This window comes from Drosophila tropicalis, unplaced genomic scaffold (genome assembly GCF_018151085.1).
Source record: "Drosophila tropicalis isolate 14030-0801.00 unplaced genomic scaffold, ASM1815108v1 contig_302, whole genome shotgun sequence".
In the NCBI taxonomy this organism is placed as follows: domain Eukaryota; kingdom Metazoa; phylum Arthropoda; class Insecta; order Diptera; family Drosophilidae; genus Drosophila; species Drosophila tropicalis.
Genome location: NW_027172757.1, coordinates 205,007 through 218,352, shown reverse-complemented (window position 1 = coordinate 218,352; position 13,346 = coordinate 205,007). Strand labels below are relative to the sequence as shown.

The 13,346-nt window shown below is 33.4% G+C and overlaps 2 protein-coding genes across 3 annotated transcripts; one reads left to right on the top strand and one right to left on the bottom strand.

The window, feature by feature from the left end:
- Nucleotides 1-1,968: 1,968 nt before the first annotated feature.
- RpS21 (ribosomal protein S21) lies at nucleotides 1,969-2,740 on the bottom strand. Its single transcript, XM_068284115.1, has 4 exons — nucleotides 2,645-2,740; nucleotides 2,511-2,571; nucleotides 2,181-2,372; nucleotides 1,969-2,106 (listed from the first exon to the last, which is right to left on the bottom strand). The coding sequence occupies exons 2-4, from the start codon at nucleotides 2,558-2,560 to the stop codon at nucleotides 2,097-2,099; spliced, it is 252 nt and encodes an 83-aa protein (XP_068140216.1). The 5' UTR covers nucleotides 2,561-2,571; nucleotides 2,645-2,740; the 3' UTR covers nucleotides 1,969-2,096.
- Nucleotides 2,741-2,891: 151 nt separating this feature from the next.
- Nucleotides 2,892-12,905, top strand: LOC137572398 (ankyrin repeat domain-containing protein 29). 2 transcript variants are annotated; one of them, XM_068284156.1, is made up of 5 exons: nucleotides 2,892-3,223; nucleotides 5,876-6,280; nucleotides 8,526-8,636; nucleotides 10,948-11,244; nucleotides 11,309-12,905. In XM_068284156.1, the coding sequence occupies exons 2-5, from the start codon at nucleotides 6,269-6,271 to the stop codon at nucleotides 11,879-11,881; spliced, it is 993 nt and encodes a 330-aa protein (XP_068140257.1). In that variant the 5' UTR covers nucleotides 2,892-3,223; nucleotides 5,876-6,268; the 3' UTR covers nucleotides 11,882-12,905. The 2 variants fall into 2 exon arrangements, with proteins under 2 accessions (XP_068140257.1, XP_068140258.1); XM_068284157.1 differs by lacking the exon at nucleotides 2,892-3,223 and adding an exon at nucleotides 3,872-3,966.
- The last annotated feature ends 441 nt before the right edge of the window (nucleotides 12,906-13,346 follow it).

Sequence of the window (13,346 nt, the reverse complement as noted above, 5' to 3'; positions counted from 1 at the left end):
TATTGTGTATTTGTCTATGCGGACGGTCGGGTGGAAGATCTGCTTCCATATATTTAACATAAGTTATATTTCCGATTTATGAGAAAAAAACAACCCCACACAAGATATTTTGAAAATACAAAAACTTTATGTTTTAAGATTAGTAATTAGTTTATTGACACTCCACATTATCTTTTTGTTTGAGAAAAGCAATGTTAACAATTTGGAAAATCCCAAAAAGTCTAAAAAAAAAAAAGCTTTATTATCATTTTCTTGAATTATGTTATTCACGAGAATTTTTGTAGATTTTGATTTCTTAAGAAAGCATATATTAAATCTTTATCAATGAACAAAATAAGTATTTACATATAAGTATAGTATAGTCAAACGAAGTATAAATAGAGGAATATAAACGTTTTGGACTTCATTAAGTTCGATTCAGTTTATTTATTGGTTGCCTGCGCTGCGGTTGAAAAAATGTCCTTTATCATTTTGGTGGTATTATTATGTGCTGGTACAATATCTTCGAGTCAAATATTCGGACTGTCCAGTTTGAGGGAGACCTTTGTAAGTTTAATATAGGTACGAAGTATCCATTATATAAATTGTAATGACAATTTTGGGTATTCGTTAATTTCAGTTACTCAATGCATATAAACCAGCTTTACGCAATGACTACTGTCTTTCCATTGTTCGAGAAAAAGATAAACTAATAAAGGCTTTGCAAATGGAGCGGGAGGTACTTTTAGAATGGATGGAAGAGGCTTTTAAAGAGCCGATTAATAAAATGGAAACTGTTACGGAGAGCATTTCAGGCGAATCTGAAAAAAAGGATACTAAAATGGAGAGCATAAAATATAAAGTTGTGGACGACAAACTTAAGGAGCCAATAGATGATGAAAATATTGACATTGCTTTTGTCGAATTGGGTGAAACTCAAAAAGAGAATAACAAAATCGACCCTGTCGAGCAAGAACTTGCTCAATCTGGGAGCACTGAAGATTCCGACATCTCTACCGAGACACCTGAGATAGACAAGAGCGGATGGATTGTAATTCAGAGTCGCATTGATGATACTGTTGATTTCCAAAGAAGTTGGGAGTATTACAAAAGGGGTTTTGGAAATCCGAACGGCAACTACTTCATTGGATTGGAGAATTTACATTTATTAACCAAGGCTAAACGATGCGAGTTGTTTATAGAGCTCCGAGATGTGAATGGTACAACTGGATATGCCCGCTATGACAATTTTGCTGTGGGTAGTGAAGATGAAGACTATATGTTAAAATCTCTAGGCGCTTACAGCGGAACCGCCGGAGATTCACTTTCTGCTCATTTAAACTTGAAATTCTCTACCATTGACCGGGATAATGACATATGGAAATTTAGTTGTGCTAACCTGTACAATGGTGGCTGGTGGTTTAGCAACTGTGGACACAGGTAAGATAATATTATTTCTTATTGATTAATTTTAAGCAATATTTTTGTACAAAATTTACTTGCAGTTCTCTAAATGGAATCTTTAATAGCGCTGGTGGAAAAAAGGGCGAAACGGGCATTCTTTGGGGAAGTTGGAAACGTTCATGGGATTGGAATATATCACTTATCTATTCCAAAATGATGATTCGTCCAATGTCTTAATTATGTGAAGTGGTCTTTAAATTTTTGCTAGTGCATTTTATGTTCATAAATCGAATCTCCTAAGAATGTAAATACATAAAGCACTTGTTGCTGCAAATCGTCATAGCTCTAAAAATTTGTATTTCAATATATGCCCTTTATAAGATTACAGCTTAAGGCATCTGCAAAAATTGGCAAGTTTATCATACATATTTTATAATTTTGCACCAAAACTAGATAAAGATATTTGTCCTGTCCATTTGTTTGAATAAATTCAACCTTTTGAAGCGAATTAGTGCACAAATATTTTCTTTGGCACTCTATAAACTTCTTCCTATATGAGTTTTGTCAATAAAACATAATTAACACTTTTAATTCGATCAGCTATCATATAAAAGCCACTCCGTTTATTCCAAAAGAAAAACACATTGTTTGTGTTTTAGATTTAAATATAAAAGGAATTCACTTCACTTTATTACCGATAATTCAAAGCATATTTAGAAGTTCCTGAAAGTAAACAAAAACAAATAAGTCAATTTTAAGCATATTCCTTGGCGGGAAATGAAATCATTTACACTTACTTGGTAATAAGGCCATCCTTCTTGGCCAGACGGACAATACAATCATCCGACTCGCCCATGCGACGAATCTCGCCGCAGATGGCGTAGGTCTTAGAGCCGTCGGTTTGGCGTCCAGTTTCGGGGTCCACATCAACGATGCTCAATTGGACAGAGGCATGGTCCTTGGCGTGGATGATTCTGTTCGATGCCGAGCTACAAATAAGAAAGAAGTATTTTAATAAACAGCTGCATTTAATAAAAAAGAAACAATAAAATTGTAACTCGTACAGAGGGGGGAGGTAGAGGTAGGAAAGGGATTGGACTCAATTGATGAACACGTGTTTCACTTACCATTTGCGGGGCACATACAAATCGACATTCTCACCGGCGTCGTTTTCCATTTTGTTGTATGCTGATAGGGTAAGCAAAACATTTGTTAAATGAATTATACATAATTTTAAATATCATTCAATAAATTTACTTACTTTTTGTAAAAAATTACAAATCAATCGACCGCAACTCGCAAAATGCAGGGCGAAAAAGAGAAAGAGGGAGAATTTGACATTTTAACGCGAAGTTGGCTGCGCTAGATTTTCACATTTTCCAGCACTGAAAAATACGAATTTGGAATATACCAAAAGTATTTTACCCCTATTTTTGCTCCCACTCTCTCAAATAGCGGTTTGCTATCATTATTCGCAATGTTTAGTTCATTTTTCAACCAAACGTGTTTGAGGCGCCACCAGCCGCCTGGTGCACATCAAATAAACATTTTAATTTAAGAATAAAATATTTAAAGCATATATTAAACAAAAATACAATAAATGCGTTGTGCACGGCATAATTAAAAGAAAAACAAAATATAAATTAAATCGTTTAAAGAAATCGAAATTTCTGTTCAAAAACCTGCTCTAAACAAAAAAATACCGTCGGTAAAACTTTGATGTCTATAAATTTTTACATCGAGAAGAAGAATTGCAAAAATACTTTGTGCTCATTCATAATTTATAATCCAAAGGCATACATATACACATACAAAGTCCTGTGCACTAGGCCATCAAAGTGTGAGTATTGATTTTAAGCATATGATTGTTTAGGAAAGAGGCTGAGTGGGAGGGCGACAGGCTCCTCTGTTTGACCTCGCTTGATGTCAGCGCCAATTCTTGTCAATGTTATATTTTCTTTGAGTTTTTTTTTATGTGGTTCTGTGCGGAGGAAAGGACTTATTTGTGGCTTAGGAAGCGGGTTATTTACGGTTACGGTTTACGGCTTACAGTTGCAATTGTGTTTGTTGTATAGTTATGGGCGCGGTAGCTAGAATAAACATTCAATGAACTCAGTTGCTTTGCGCCTGAAAGCATGCAATGTCATTTGCACGAGGCCTTTGCACGATATTGTCCATTCAAGTCTACGCTTTCAATGCTTGTGAATGGTAAAGAATTCAAGTCAAGCTAAAATTGTCTCTGTTTCGTATTGTAATTAAAATAGAATTGCCGGTCTGTGCTTAAAATTAATGAACAAAAAAAAAAAAAAAATAACGGCTGGAGCCAAAAATTTGATTACAAAAACTATCCCCAAAAGTAGACTATATTTATTTTATCAATCTCAGTGATTGTTGCCCATATTTTCTCCTCTTTGCCAAACCCGTATTCTAGCCTCTTGTATATATTTTCGTTAATTTTAAAATAATTGTATTGTTTAGTTGCTTGTCAGCTTTTCTAGAGATCGGTTGGGCTCAGCTCGGAACGCGTATTTACGTCAATTTTACCGCCAATCCGTAAGGCGGCGTGCTTGCCTATTACCTAAAGTATGTGGATATCAGTGCTATAAAAAACAAAAAACACTTTTAACCACGGCCCCGGCCAAGTTGCCTGTTGACCTTTTATGTTATTTATGTATATATAATCTATATATACATTTTATGCAAAATACAAGTCGTACAATAAACGCAAAATGAAATGAGATCATTTTTGCTAAGATTGAGGCTATTTTTACACAACAAATGTAATAAACAATAAATCTACAATATAATGTAAATGCCATATAATAGGAATGAAAGGGAAACTAATTGAGAGAGTTAAAAGTATCAATTAGAAAGGAGAGAGAGGGAAACAGAAAACATCATAAAAGTGATATGCAAAAAGTATGTATGTATATATAAAAAGTAATAATAGTATCGGCAAAGATAAAAACAATCACTTATCATCTTAACTAGAGACTTATTATGACTTTGACATACCCTTACTCTAATTTGCAATAAATTAATCTATAACTACCTTAAAAATTGACAGATTATACATACATAGGTATATAATTGTACGTTAGAATTACATTTTACCAAATTACTAATAATCTTAAATTTTACATTTGTTAACAATTTTATGATTATAGCCAATAAATACCAAATGCCAAATACCTCACTATCTTAGAAATAGATTACAATATCGGTATAGTTGTATAGGTATGAACATATATGTCATGTTTTCTAAACATATCTTATCTCTAGTAAACGATTTCATCATATCAAAGAACCCAGAACTTCAATCAATCTGAAAATGACAGTAAAAATTCTGTTAGTTACTTTTTAAAAAGTTGCTTTTACAATTACAAGAAAATAAAAAGAAAGATTTAATTACCGAAAAGTTGTAACAAATCCAAAGAAAAGTGGTAAAGTGTGATGTCAGCACCCAAAAGTCCGTGGCTGCTGTATAAGCTAAGAATGTTCCTATATACATAATAGAATCATGAAAGACGCATAAAGAAGAAGCCAACCAAAAAAAAAAAAAAAAAAAAAACTAAACTAAAGCACTTTCTAGGTCAAAAGTTGAAAGGCAGAAAGACCCCCTCAGACCACATGACCTCATGATGATGATAATGATAATAATGACGAAGACGATGACGATGACTATGATGCTGATGGGGCTTGTAAAAACTAAAAAGTAAAAAGAGAGCCGGCATGAAATGCAATTAATTTCAACTACAAACCAAAGTAAAAGCAAATGCTGGAACCTATTGCACTCCCTATCAGAGACCTGTCAATCGTCAGCCAATCGTCGGATGAGGCGTTTCATAAACAAATACATTCAGTTAACAAATGTGAAAATTATATGTTGAGAGATTCGAGAGATTCGTGTGTTAGCCAAACTATCTGAACTCGTTGGCAAAGTAAAAGTCATCATATCTTTATTATAGAATTTGAATAGCAAATTACAAAAAAGAAAAATATTCTAATGTCGATTAGAGGAGATTTAAGTAGGACAAAAGATTGAGAATTTCTGTTTAGTAATCATTTTTTTTTAAGTTTGTTCTTTTTTATGGTTTCTATTTCTTAAAATCAAAATTAAAATAACGACTGTAAAATAAATAAATTATATCTTAATTTAAATTAAATATATGCGAGAAACATTATAATAAATGTGTAGGACGAAAGGGAAAAATTATTAAAAAATGTTCTCCTATAAATTGCAATTACGAGACAAATGCACGTTTCAAGCTCCAAAGATTAACTAAAATTTTGAAAGTTCTCATTTGTGCCTAACCATGGCCAAGCCCATAAGTTTTACAATTTCCAAAAAGAAAAAAGAAAAGAAAAGAACAGAACAGAAAAGAAACTTGTTTATTGACGGGCAAGTTAATTTAGATTCGATATTGGCCCATGGGCTTTTTGGTTATGCATTCTTTTCGTATTCTTAACATTTTTCTTTTCATATTTGCAGTGCTTTGACTTTCGAACTGGACTTCAATTCGTTGTGGATGGCTCCAATGATGCCTTCTAATGCATTTCTTTTTGTTGCTGCTGTGATTCTGATTGGTGCCACTTACTGAGCTTGTTGTTACTATACGTTGTTGTTGTGATTGTTGTTTTTGTTGCACTGTTACACAGAAGAAGTTCTTGTTGCATAGCTAGCTTCAAGATTGGAGGAGCAAGACGTTACACTTTGAAAATCGGTCAATGGAAACGGGCTTGTAAGCATCACTAGCAATAAATACAGCAACAACAACAACTACAACAACAACACCAGCAGAAACAGGTGCAAAAGCACTGGCCAAGTAAAGGTGGAAGAGGGATAGCAGTTGATGGTACAGGCTGTCCAACTAGGAGAGAAAACATGTCACTAAAGGTGAGTAGAACAATCAACTACTAAGCAACCGTTATGCAACCGAATTCAGTTATCTTTGACCTCTTGTTTGAGCTGCTTTGGGAAGAAAAGAGGAAACTTTTGTAATTAACTAAATCTTTTTATTAGTTAATATAAGTCAATTTACTGTCTTATCATAATGAACTAGTTTTGGTTCAAGTTCATACAAAGAGAAACCTAAAATTAATTTTGTTTTTAAATTATATTAACTAAAAACTCCACAGATGGAAGGGGGCATGGCAATAATAAACCTGATTAACATGCATACTAGAGAAGTCTTAATACCAAATTTGGTGACAGTAGCTCTTTTATTATTTGAGATCTAGATGTTTATACGGACGGACAGTCGGACTTGCTGATCAAAAATATATATTCTTATGAGGCCTGTTGGCTGTTGCACCCATTTCAATTTAATTTGATGATAACACGGAATAATCTACCTGCTAGAAAAACAGAGTCTGTTTGATATTGGATCAGAAGTCACTTAAATGTATACAGTCTCTCATCTTTTATCTTAACTTGTTGCGATCTTAGTTTTTATGTGGATAGTCATGAGCTCACATAACTAATAATCTTAATAAATACAGCTCACACACATTCCCACTCACACGCACACACAGACACTCATCTATTAACATAGTGTCATAATTTTTGTTTTTTTTTTTTGCAAAACGTATTAGTAGTTTGTGTTATCGTCTCTTTGCCTTTTTCTTTAATTATATTTGTTGGGGCTAAACACTTCTGATAATAGAGGAAAAACCACTTGTTAACAATATATTAAGCTCATACTTAACCACTTTACTACAAACAGTAACCATTAGATAAATTGTGGTGCAATAGCATTTGATCTGCTTGAAGCATTAAAAGTGTTTCTCACCTATAGACGACACCTGACATTTGCAGCTCTGTTGCCACCTCTATGAATATCATCACCAGCATCAGCATCATCATCATTATCATAATTTTTTTTTTATTTTTATTATCATTATGTCATTTTGAAGTGGCGCATTTGCATTGTTGCTTCTTCTCTTGACTGATGATGGGGCAAACGCAAGCAACTTGAGTCACAACATGTGAGGGCTTTTCCTTTCATTGCTCTTCTGGGGCTCTGGCCTCTAGTGGCAGGTGCTCAAGCCTTTGTTTCCTTACATTCATCCACTTAATTTGCTTCATTAACGTAAAGTTGACATTTTCCTGGTCTCCCTCTTTGCCATTTTCAATGACTGTCGGTATGAAAGCGTTCAATTTGAAATATGTAGCTTTTATACACTACCAAAAGGGGTATATTCATATTGTCATTGGTTTCCATAAATCCATTTATCTGATGGTTTTAATGTTATAGCTAAAAAGTCTTTGTCTCCGTAGAGACTTCGATAGATTTTGTCATTGACCCAATTATATACATATACAACAGTCAAAATGTTCCTTAAAAATAAAAGTTTTATAGATATACATATATGTACATATATGTATATATAGACAAAGCCCTGCTCAAGTGTATACAAACTTCTATGAATGGAAAATTGAGGCTCACATGACCCTTGTTTCATTTCTTATGTTTCCCCCTTTGCAATAAATGGTCATTTGTTGTGTGGCGGGGGCAATTACCTTTATGTATTTAATTTAACCCTTGGCTGTATCAAGGGTTTGGACTTGGACAGATATTATGCGATTACTTTTATTAATGTCTAAGGAAACATATATACATATATTTGACTATATTAAAACATTTGTGATTTAAAAAAAGGTTTTTTTTTTACTTAACTTAAAGTCTGTTAAGTATTTAGTGTATGAATAAAAATATAAAGAGTACTATCAAACGTTTATTTTCAACTATGAGTTTATTTAAGATAGATAGATAGTTGATGCTTTAACTTATGGGCTCAACGCTCTCAGGCGCCTGTCTAAGGGTTAACATGCATTACTTATCAAAGGCGGCAACACAAAATAATAATAAAAAAAAAAAAGAATTCACCCAATGTGGATCCACATCCGTTGCGGAATAGTTTTTAGTTACCGCTTGGCCCTAATTACTATGAGACAGATGATGATGATGGCGTCGAGGAGGAAAGTAATTTTCAAATGCAATGTGGGCGATAGCCTAGGGCCAGTCTTTAAATTGAGAGCATTGGCCATGTTGTGGGTGTATTGTGATTACTCAAATTTCTTGTGTTTTGACAGCTGCTGAAATTTAAGTTTTACTAATTGATTTCTTTTCTATTTACAGAAGGAGACGCCCTCCGATGTGCAGTTGCACATGGCGGCCATGCGTGGCGATGAGTTGGCTATGCTCAAAGTGCTAGACAGTGGCAAAGTTCATGTGGATTGCAAAGATGAGGTGAGTAGACTTTGCTTTAGCCTTAGCCTTAGTAATCTATCAATCTAGTAATCTATTGATCTTAAGAGTAAGATAATTAATTAAAACATAAGACATTTAGTTGAGAAATAACATAGAACATATTAAAAATTGAGTTTAATTTTTAATAAATTATTTCTCTAAACTCCATTTTTTACTGTAAGCTTTTTAATTCAATTCTGAAAATGCGAAATCATCTTACACACGTTACGCGATAGGTTTTATTGGTCAGAGAACTGAGAAGCTTATAGAAGAAGCTTAAAAATCATTTAGTAGTTATCGAAATTGAGTATTGTAATCGTAACAATTGTAATCATATTAGACTAAAATTGAACACTCTGTGCATTTCTTAAGGACGACCACTAAAGAAAGTCCTTTAGCGGATCATATAAGATACTGATCCGAGAAGAATAAAAATTACTCTGTGGACAAGAATTCTTTACAAACTAATTAACCTGTATTAAATACTTTTATTAGGGCTCTTATAGAAAAATGTTGTTAATCCATGAATTTAGGGTAAATCTGGAACATCTAAAGGCTTAAGTGCATAAATAAAATACACAATTCGTTTCTCTCGGATGGAAGTAAAAGCGTTTCGTGTTAATTTGCATGCGTGTCGAGGGAAAATCCAAATTGCTAAATCACAAATCTTGTCATTCCCTATTGCCATTTTCAACTTAGTCACGTTGCATGTGACATGCCCTTTTAATAGTTGTGACTGACTCCATGTCTGGTGGATATCCAGAGCAGCTGCTTGAACTGCTGACCAACTGTAGTTGCCCCACTGGCCTCCACTTTGATTATGGACTGCGCTTGGTTGCGCTTCAAGTGAAATTTCATTTCAATTTCTTTGTTTTCGTTTTATTTTCTTTTGTTTTTAGTTTCTTTTTTTTTCATACTTTCTTGCTTGGTTTTGTTTTGTTTTGTTTTTGTTTTTGCTGCAGTTTTCGTCTTCTTTGCCAATTGGTGCGTACTTGAGTTGTACCGAAATTAAGTGTTAACTGCTCCAAAAGGCTATAAACTTTAATTTTTTGGTTGAAAATTTCGCAATATTTCACTGAGAGCATTTTAAAAAGTCGCATGGTTCACGCTTTGTTGAATTCGAGGAATCGTTTTCGATGATTTTACTTGTTGAGTAACTTTATGTAATGGCTATAATTTTTGGTTTAGTGAATTTAAAAATATAATAAAAGCCATTGAACATGTAACAATGAAAACGAAACAATGAAAATTCAAGAAGTAGGAGAATAGAATTTTGTCAATTAAAATAAATGGTTATATGTTTTATAAAAAGGTTAATTAAATGAAACTGTGTTAACAATTTCGTCCACCAACCAACGAACATTGGCCCAGATTTTGAAGATTGAGTATTTAACTAAACAATTTAAGAAATTATACATTAGGACCACAAGCAACAGCAATAAAGATCTATGTATGTCAAATATATTGATTTTAAATTATTTTGACTCAATCGATCGATATTGTAGTTACGAAATGTGTTCTAAAGTCTTACTTCTAAAAAGCCAATTTCTGAAAATTTCTAACAAAAAGTAATTAGCCAAACTAGACTTCGGTTGAAAGCTTGATGTTATAACTTTTTTATTTCTTAAATTAAAGATAATTTAAGGTAGGAAATTCTGTTCACTTGATTAAAATCCAAATAAAAAATTTTTTTGACCACATTGTAGAACAAAAGTCATAATAGTATACATCTAATTATAAAATTCTCATTTATGTATTTAGTTATGCAATTCAGTCATATACTTACAAAGTTTTTCAATACAAATAGTACGAGAAGAGAGATATAGTTTTAATGAAGTGTTCTATTTACTCTATACTTGTCATAGTTTTAACCACTCTTCCATTTAGGTTTTATAGTTAGGTAGAATTGTTCCAAAACCAAACTCTTATTTTTTGTAAGAGTGAAACCTTGCCTTTGATACACTTTCAGAATTGGCATTTAAGTTTTGGAAATAATTCGAATTTCTTTCTAGCAATTTCAGGAAAAATTTTAGTGCTGGATGGAAATAATATATCTATGTAGTTATATAATAGATATTATTTGGCTTTATTCAGTTGTGCTTCCAAATTGGTTTTAGGATCTCTTTATAACTGTTTAGACAACTTATTAGTTCTTGTTTCTTGCTTAAATCTAAGGAATAGGAAATGAACTAGACTACCTTTGGAGAAATTTTATATCTAATTGTAAAATATAAAAATAGTGTGATGAATGATTAAATTAGTTAGTCACTATATTAAACTTGAACTAATGACTAAATTTCCCCTTTTTCAGGATGGAACAACACCTCTTATACTAGCCGCTGCCGGCGGCCACACGCATTGTGTGTTAGAGTTACTTGACCAGGGAGCTGATCCAAATTCAAGACGCTTGACTGGTACCACACCGATGTTTTTTGCCGCACAAGGTGGACACCTGGAAGTGGTTAGGATTTTAATAAAGGCCGGAGCCGGTGTGGATACACCGTCTGTGGATGGGGGAACGCCGCTCTTTGTTGCCGCCCAGGGAGGCCATGTGAAAATTGTTAGAGAGCTTTTGGATTGCAGAACGGATGTCAATGCCCGTATGAAGGTAAAAACAAAAGGTAACCAAGTATTTGGTTAAATAACTAATTAATTTGTTAAATTCTTTGCAGGATCGCGCAACCCCTGTCTTTATAGCCGCGCAAAATGGACATCGAACAGTGTTATCATTACTGATACAGGCCGAGGCAGAAACCGATATCAAACGCATAGATGGTGCTACTCCCTTATGGATTGCCGCCCAAATGGGTCACGATCATATCTGCAAAGTTCTACTTCAGAACGGAGCCAATATCGATGCAGTGCGTTGTGATGGAGCGACACCGCTATTCAAAGCAGCTCACAAAGGACATGCGGCTGTAATCACAGTATTGCTGAAATATCGGCCAAATTTAGGTGTATTGCCCAACGGAGAGACAGCTTTGCATGCGGCTGCCATGTTTGGACACTTGGCAGTGTGCAAACAATTGGTGGCAGCTGGTAGTGATGTTCTACTAAAGAATCAGGACGGTTTCACAGCCTTGCAGTTGGCCCACCAACAGAAATTCACCGCCATCTGTGATTATCTGCAGGACCGAATACGTAAGCTGATTGCGAGAAATTCGATGGCTTTGCCATCGGCTCCAAAGACATCCAACGACAATGGCAACTCGGCAACCATGGCAACGACAACCATGTCGGCGTAAGGTATAACCTGACCATTCGAATTATACTATATATAAACTATATATGTACATACAAATACATATATATCGGAAAGTGCGATCTTAATGCTGCAAAACTAAAGCCATCGAATGTTTAATTGATGTTTAATGAGTAATTAGATAATTCTTTTTAATAATAATTATACATATATCGATATTATCTATCAACGAGTTAATATATATTCAAATGTTTAACTTTAGCACAAACTTGTAAATTTCATCATTAGCTTAGCCAGTTTAATGGTTATTTGTTGAATATAGTTCTACATTCTTTCATGTTACTTTTAATGTTTAAAATGTTTATTACTCCTATACATCTTTTAAACGGTTTCGTTATGCCAAAGATCGCAGTATCTGATATATGTAGTTATATATGTATATATATAATTTATAATTCACCATGCCTCCAAAGTACCTTTATGCACAATACGTTGGCCTTTGTTGTTTATGTTTAACCAATAAGATATAGTGTTTATATTTGAACAAATTTGACATTAGTTCATTCGATCCATTCACTAAATAAATATTGTAGCAGAGCTCCCAATCCAGATGATAAACCACTAAATAGAGAGAGGAAGAAAAAAAAAAAAACAAAAAACACGTCCAAGCTAATCAAAATGGCTAACCCTAAGAATTCTACATAGAGAAGAAACAAAACCAAGAAACATAAATCTATACAAATGGATATGTATAAACATCAAGATATATGTATATTAGATATAACCTATCACTTATCTATACGACGAAGAAAGAAACTTGGAGCTTGTATTTGAATTTACTATTTACATATTTAATGTGAAACAAAACTGTTAACAGATTATATGTATTAGCCCCTCTTTAACCCCCCCGTCCCCCCCATGACCTTGTACATACATAGACATATGAATAAGTCCCCGCCCCATAAATACCTTGTTGAATCATAAGCAATTGTTATCAAGTGCTTTAAGCTGTCTAACTTACAATTAGTCTCTATTTTCTATGTTAAATTTTCTTTATAACTTTTTTTCTGATTTCCAATTCAATTAAATTTTCATAAATTATGCTATTTACTTTATTATATACATATAAGAATACTTTTTTCAAAATATTTCAAAAATATAATAATTTAAACAAAAAAAGAAAACGTACATCTATCTGTAATGGAAATTGAATGAGAAAAACCAGGAATAGATGGAATATTTTTAGTTTTGCGGTTAATGTTATAGATAATCAATAACCCCAGACAAGTGGTACAATCGTTTCTCACTTTATTAGTTAAAATTTTTTAAAAATAGAGAATACTTCTTGAAAATATCTCAATCGCAATTTGCCTCAGCATTCAATGATCTACGTCAGTTTTGTGTGCCAATGAAACTTTTGCTGTGAGAATTGTAATAAGTAATTGTGGTAATATGTTCCTGACCCTACCCTAACTTCAGTTTTGTAATCTGAAAACTAAAAGTCCCCC

Coding starts and splice junctions, on each gene's coding strand:
- RpS21 (XM_068284115.1), bottom strand. CDS start 2,560: ATGGAAAACGACGCCGGTGAGAATGTCGATTTGTATGTGCCCCGCAAA. Junction 2,373..2,510: donor TTGTATGTGCCCCGCAAATG/GTAAGTGAAACA, acceptor TCTTATTTGTAG/CTCGGCATCGAACAGAATCA.
- LOC137572398 (XM_068284156.1), top strand. Junction 8,637..10,947: donor ATGTGGATTGCAAAGATGAG/GTGAGTAGACTT, acceptor CCCCTTTTTCAG/GATGGAACAACACCTCTTAT. Junction 11,245..11,308: donor ATGTCAATGCCCGTATGAAG/GTAAAAACAAAA, acceptor AATTCTTTGCAG/GATCGCGCAACCCCTGTCTT.